This window comes from Oryza sativa, chromosome 6, assembly GCF_034140825.1.
Source record: "Oryza sativa Japonica Group chromosome 6, ASM3414082v1".
Lineage (NCBI taxonomy): Eukaryota > Viridiplantae > Streptophyta > Magnoliopsida > Poales > Poaceae > Oryza > Oryza sativa.
In genome coordinates this window covers 20,518,377-20,525,376 of record NC_089040.1, presented here as the reverse complement: position 1 = coordinate 20,525,376, position 7,000 = coordinate 20,518,377, and the positions used below count along the sequence as shown (strand labels likewise).

At 40.3% G+C, this 7,000-nt stretch overlaps 1 protein-coding gene across 1 annotated transcript; it reads right to left on the bottom strand.

Annotated features, from left to right (window-relative positions):
* Nucleotides 1–420: 420 nt before the first annotated feature.
* Nucleotides 421–6,725, bottom strand: LOC4341197 (uncharacterized). Its single transcript, XM_015788961.2, has 5 exons — nt 6,538–6,725; nt 6,256–6,414; nt 3,572–3,832; nt 2,396–3,034; nt 421–840 (listed from the first exon to the last, which is right to left on the bottom strand). Exons 1-5 carry the CDS (start codon nt 6,646–6,648, stop codon nt 748–750), a joined length of 1,263 nt encoding a protein of 420 aa, XP_015644447.1. The 5' UTR covers nt 6,649–6,725; the 3' UTR covers nt 421–747.
* Nucleotides 6,726–7,000: the final 275 nt, after the last annotated feature.

Here is a 7,000-nt window from a genome sequence, read left to right as displayed (position 1 = left end):
TGTGACCATGTTACTAATGACAGATTTGATAGCCCTTCAACTGGACTATCATGCTAATAAAACGCAAGCAAAAACAGTGGGACAATCATGAACCGATTTGGCCAACTTAACCACAGATTCTCTAAGAGCTATCTCAAAATATTAGTGACTAATGCAAAGCTCTTTCACAATCCTGACGAGCCCTTTGGAACCACCATTGCAAAACCAGGCTTGAACTTGCCTCACAACGCAAAAAAGATTGCAGTATATTGCAGCAATGCATGAACTGAATAGACATTGGAATGGCCAGGTCAGTAATCTGCTCCAACTAAACTAGCCAAATGCCCAAATGCCCTTCACGCTAAGACCCAAAAGCAGTAGTTCCAAGTTGCAACCGTTTCCAAGTTCCTCCCCTTACCATCTGTAAGCACAAATAGCACATAGGCAACAGATGATTAAAGGAGCGGCACAAAGGGTTACACGGTTTTGGGTAATGTAAATTACCACGTCACAAAGTTCTTTTGATTTGATACAAAGGAGCAAACATTTTGTTCTGCTGCCCTGGAGCATCTACCAGAAGCTCAGTTCGGAGCATTTAGCATTACTACCTCTGCTAACTACATTAGAAGTCGAGTACAAGCTAGGTAACAGGACACAATAGCCATGACATAGCGAACGATAAATTCACGGGGGAGTGGCCAGAAAAACTGCTCGATCGACCGGCAGTGGGATATATTAGTCTCAAACAGAACCCCAAGCAGCTGAGTTTCATGACAACCTCTGTTTTTTCTTCTTAGCAAGATTCTCAAAAACAGCTCGTATATCTTCAGATGTGACCGGTTTTGATGAATCAAAAGTTTCCTGATCGAAGTGCCAACGAGGGAAAGGACCAGTCAGGTGACAAACCAGATAGATAATACAGGTATCCCCATAAAAAAAATATATGGGGATTATCAAGAGAATGGATTGGTGTTGAAACGGATAACATTGACAAATGGTCATTTCCTTTTAAAGAAACTAACATGGTGATGCAGATATACACCACAGAAGAATTTTTTGACACAATGCTTATAAGTCATAGCTAATAGCGACCAAAAAATAATGTGGGTAAAACTTTTATATATGTGTTCTTAGCAACTTAAAGCCAATGGTGGAAAAATAAACCACGATGAAAAACCATCAAAATCAACTCTTAAAAAGTTTTGAAGTTTAAAATTTTGTTGTGGCTAATAAGCTAAAGCGCAAATGATGGAGCTCAAAATAGAAACAAGTTAAATGCATATGCAGCTGAAAACAATGAAACTTCGCTGTATATCAGCATAACATACTGGTTAGACATGCATGCAATTTTGGCACTGCATGTTTAGAATGCGTTGATCGTGTTTAGAACTCAAACCCTGATACTGAAACATGGGAAGTATCACCATTTATTTGCGAAATACTCTGATAATTCATCATACAAGTTATAGAAGTGCTGGAAAATGATCCATGTTCTGGTTGTTGACATTTTTTTATGCAAAATGCATGATGGATAATCCATCACCCCCCCCCTGTACTTAATTTAATTTCCAGGCACAGTTTACCAAGTTGGTAAACATTAGTCTGATACTTAATCCCCAGTGAAGAGAATGTCTTAAATAAAGCTGGTAATTTACACGCAGCATAATTTTAACTGGATAAACAAATGTTTGGGGATTGGTTACAGGGAATGTCTAATCCTTAAGTGAAGTTACTTATGCATGGAACTAGTGCATTAGGTTAGGCTACGAGGTGCAGTGGCACAGTGCACACATAATGACGTAGTTTATCTACCAATGCAGTTCACTCACCTATGCAGGTTATCTACCAATTGACTCCTTTTACCGGAAGGTCGGTATACTAACGCATTAGCCAAGGTTCTTTTATCCCACATTAGGTGGTTTAGCAACCATAGGCTTAGTTATAGAGATGTTTTAACACAATATGCAATAGAGGAGGTCCCTGTGGTACTCTTTTTCTTTTTTTCTTTTTTTTTCCATGTGGTTATGTTTTTGGCCAAGTGCAAGATGGTGCAAAAGTCAGACGCTTTCATTTGCTTAATGAAATCACCATTATCTTTAAAATGGTGGTTGGTTTACTACTTTAATGTTGCTCTAGTGATTTTGATCAGATTGCTATTTGAATAAAAGCCAATTTTTTTGTCAATGCACAACAGCTTCTATTTTCTATTTCCCATAATACTCAGTAGTTAGTACTACCTACAGTGCCTCAGCATAGGTATAATTATTCTAGACTAGCCATGTGCCATTTTCAATGCATTTGAACAAACATTTAATTTTTCTATGCCCTTTGGTGATTGCGAGTTAGCTACAGGTACCAAACATATGCAAATTTGTATGGCACCCAAAAAGTAAACAACCAAATAAGATAACTTTACCAGAAAAGACTGAAGCTCATTCTTCATGTCATTGATGCCACTCAAAATCTCAATCTTCTGTACATGGTCGAGTGAATTAAGAAAGTTTGCTTCAACTCCTTCCTGCTGCTCCAACTTCTTTTCCCTCTTCTGCTTAGCAACCTTCTCATACTCCTCAATAGAGTCTTCCTTGTCTATAAGGTACGCAACACCTTGTTGTGCATAGAAGTCGGTGCAAGTTTCACATCTACAGATAACCTCTCTCCAGCTTTTTGACATAAAAAACGGCATCTTTTTCTCTGAATCAGCTGATGGTGTATTTGAACAAATGTTCATTCCTAGCTTACATTTGCCATCAGAACTGTCATCCAGACTGGCCTTTTCTGGAGCTACACTGTCTTTTGGGCAATTCTCATTGTCAGAGGTCTTTTCACAATTCAAATGATTTATAAGAGCACCATTTTCACTTTTCTCTATGTCACCAAGGCTTGAATTTCCATTCATAACAGTTGAATTGGTAGTCTCAGCTTGTGGTGCAGAACTCTGCTTATTAGATGCCCAAATAGTATCCGGATATAATTTCAAGAAATAGCACTTAGGTGAGCATTTGGGGCATATGAAATCCTCGTAGAGTGGCTCCCCTTCCTCATCTCGTGGTATCTGCAAGGTAAAAAAAAAAAGCAATTATGAAATTACGATGTGCAATAAAGTACATAAGTAAATTGAAGATGCCACATGTATACCATGGACAAAAGTTGGTTTGACTAAACGAAAAGAATGAGGCTACAACAAGTAGGTATCAAATTCACAGCAAAATGTGCTACATCAATATATATGCTTCGATGGCCAGGAAAAAATGCTAGGTTTGAAGTATCATAATTATCACATGGGCAATTGTCTTCTGAAGAACAAAATTTATATGAACAATACTTGAAGGCATTGATCATGCAATGCATTTGTTTCTAGTTTCATCGAGCATGAAAGCTCGGAAGTCAGAAGAAACCAGAAAATATCACATTGTATGCAATGCTATGCTTTCATAAATATAAACAGTATGTTTATTGGCAAAAAGGACACAATTGCAATATTGCAGATACAGGTCGTACAGCCATGCAAAACTCACATAAGGATTAGAAAAAAGGAGAAGTTAACAAATATGATGCAATTAAGGAAGGGCGTGCTGCAAGTAAAAGTAACCTCTTCAATGGAGTTAAGACCAATATGATCCTCGTGGAACCAATCCTCACAAATACAGCATTGTATCATTTCAACTTGCTTTTCAGCTTCTGGATCAGGATAAGGCCTGCCACATGTGCAATAGGACCCTTTGAAGTTATGGTTATAAGAATTCACTGGATTCTCTGGATCTTTCTCAGGGCAAAGTTTGCAAACATGACTTCCAAACTTTGAGTTGCCACAATCACAACGAAACTTTCGCTTTGTCCATAGTTCAACGACCTTTAGCAAAAAGAACCATCCAAGCATCAGTTGTGTGCGCTAGTAAAGACAAAAAATAGCAGAACATAGTAACTAATTATAATGCTGTATTTCCTAATTTCCTATGATGCAGATGAGAATCTATACTGACCAGGATTAAATATCGAAACAAAAAGATAATATTATAAAATATCATTAACTGAATCCACCATGAAGTTTTATAACATCTAATACTGTGCGGCTGTAATATAATAATATTTATGCTCCTAGGTGCCCCAGATACACTACATAGCCGCAGTCTACCAACATATATCACCAAGAATGAATCATGACTTTGTGGTCACACCACACGACCTGATGTACTCAATCCACTGAATAGAATATCACCAATTAAAATAAATACACACACATAATTTCACCACCAAAACTAATGCTCCAATAGAGCAGGCAATAATAAAAAGGAGTTGGGAAGTAGCAGTGCACATACAAGACACTATAGTCCAAGAGATATAATCAAGAGTCTCAAAATGATTCATAGACTATAAAAACAATACTAGACCATCAAGGAAACTTCATCTTTCATTGTAAAGAAGCAATCCCCATACAAGTATGTTAGGCTATCTCATTTAATACGTTATACATACAGAAAAATAATCTCTATTTGCCTGCCAGTACAAACATGGTTGTCTGTTAGGCAAGTAATTGCACACAAAAAGTAATCTCATATGCTATATTATAAATTTGCATTGCAATATAAAAAACTCATAAGTAAAAATATTATCTAAGAGTATATTTGAATATACTTAAACACTCAGATCAAAACTTGCAAACAAATTTCCAGTGTTATATCTAAATGCAAATACATGTACTATAAAGCAAACATGCTTGTTTTAATTTCACAATATAACAGAAATTTTGAATAATTGGACAGTGATTTTATCTATTTGGTCATGTATTATGATTTGAGATTCAAAATTACAACCGACATGAATGAGGAATTGTCCTGTGATTCAGTTTTTTGGAAGGGCGCTTATGTGCATTCCTCCTTCCCTTTTTATGCTGTCACTACATGTTGGGAGGAGCATCCAATTGTTACTAGTTACTACCTTGCAGGTAGGAGTATCTTAAAGGAGTTTACTAACTAAAATAAATTAGAGTAAACCGACCAAGAAAATATTCTTGCTCTTACAGGCATGCTCAAACCATAATGTTAAACAATGTCATGAAATGATGTGGAGGCTTAGAAACAGCCTAAGAGACAACATGCTTGTCGTGCCCTAACAGTCAATTCAGTTGATAACTTCTCATCGTGCTGCCCTGCATTGCACCATGACCTATCCCCCCCCCCCCCCGCCCCCCTTTCACACCACGCAAACTTTTATTACAAAAGATTTCCCTCAAAAAGGAAAGCATTGGATTGCAAATCATTCAAACCACTGTTTCAACCAAATAGGCAAATTTGTAAAAGATAGTAAGATACACTTCATGGTTGGCTACCATCTATTTTCAATGTAGATCAACCATCATATAAAGAAAACCACATACGTACATCGGAGTCATACACTGAAAGCCCCCATTGGGCACTGAATATTCACATAGTTCTACCAGTCAGTATACCAAAGCTTCTATCTACCGGTAAGTGTGTTAGTACAAATAAATGACATGATTCAATTTCTTTGATAACAGAATTACCATCACCCAGTCATATAGATACTTAATACAGAAGATGGCAATAGATAATTTGGCAACTGCTAATGCAACGCCTAGCATTGCATGAATCACTTAATACCAATGCATGTGCATCAATTTCAATACGCATTTCAGCCTTGAACAAACGCGTCTCATCTACAATGTGGCATTCTATATTCATCAGAAAGCACTAAACAATCCGTGAAATAGGTCTTTATGTTCCTGACCAAACAGCTCTGCTACACAGACCCTGTTCTAGATATAATCTCAACGGTATCACAAATGTCACAGTAGATGACGCTCAATCCTAGAGCACAACATAAACCACTTTGCCATTAAACAATAACGCTCCTAATGCACAGCCAGAGACAGTGGGCAACAAGTTTTAAGAATTCAATTCATGGAAGAATGCATGGCTCTGCTCACCAAGCATAATAAGCTGAAACCATGAATAATCTAGAAATCTAAAGTCACAGCTCACAACACCATTACAGCATTGTGAACCACTTGTTCTACAGCCGGCAAGCCAATCCGCAGTTACAGCACAAACTTAATCACCCCGCTAAGAAACTTGGATCAAGATCTCACCTAAAATAACTCTTGTAGCGCTCATCCTTCTCACCCATATAAACATTGACACTAATCCCAGCTGCAACTTGAACAAACATACTAATCCACACAACTATACAAGCAAGTATAGGATGTTTACAACTAAAAATTGCAGCGGAGCACCGATGGGGGATCGATCAGCTCACCTCATGGCCGTCGTGGCAGGCGAGGCTGCAGGCGGTGCAGACTCCAGCGACACCCGCTGGCACGCAGGTGAGGCAGGAGAAGACGGCCTGGCGCTTGAGGTAGCCGCCGCCGTAGGTGCACTCCTTGCCGTCGTCCCCGCCCAGCACCAAATCCGCCTCCTAGGGTTCACGCCCCCCAATAACAAAACGGAACATCAAAATCAAGCGTGAGCAACGCAGCCACCACCTCGGGGTCGAAATCAGCTAGCTAGGGTTTTGGGGGCGCGGTTTTTTTTTTTTTACCAGCTCCTCGGCCTCGATCCCCTCGATGTACTCCCCGATGGTGACCGTCGGCTCCGCCTCGTCCTCGAAGGCGCCCGCACCGCCCTCGCCGCCGCTCCCCTCGCCGGCCATCGCCGCCGCCTCCCTCGAGCGGTGCCTAGGGTTAGGGTTTGGCAACCCCGCGATTGGATTTTGGATTGGGAAGTGACGAGGAAGAGGAGGCGGGGTGTGAGAGTGGAAAAGGAGAAAAAATTGTGGGGGGTGGGGGGGTGGGGGAGAGAAGAGGAGAGGGGGGGGATTAATGCGTGGCCGCGGAGGAATGGGTTGGGGACTGACATGTGGGCCATGGGAAGTAGGGCCCTGGAGTCAGTGGGGGTGCGGCTAGGCTAGGGGGAATCAGTTCGTTTTTGAGGGGGCGGGAGGTTTTGCCACTTTCGGTTTCCCGCCACGGCGGTCGCATCAGACGGAGGCCGCTGGCGCATCT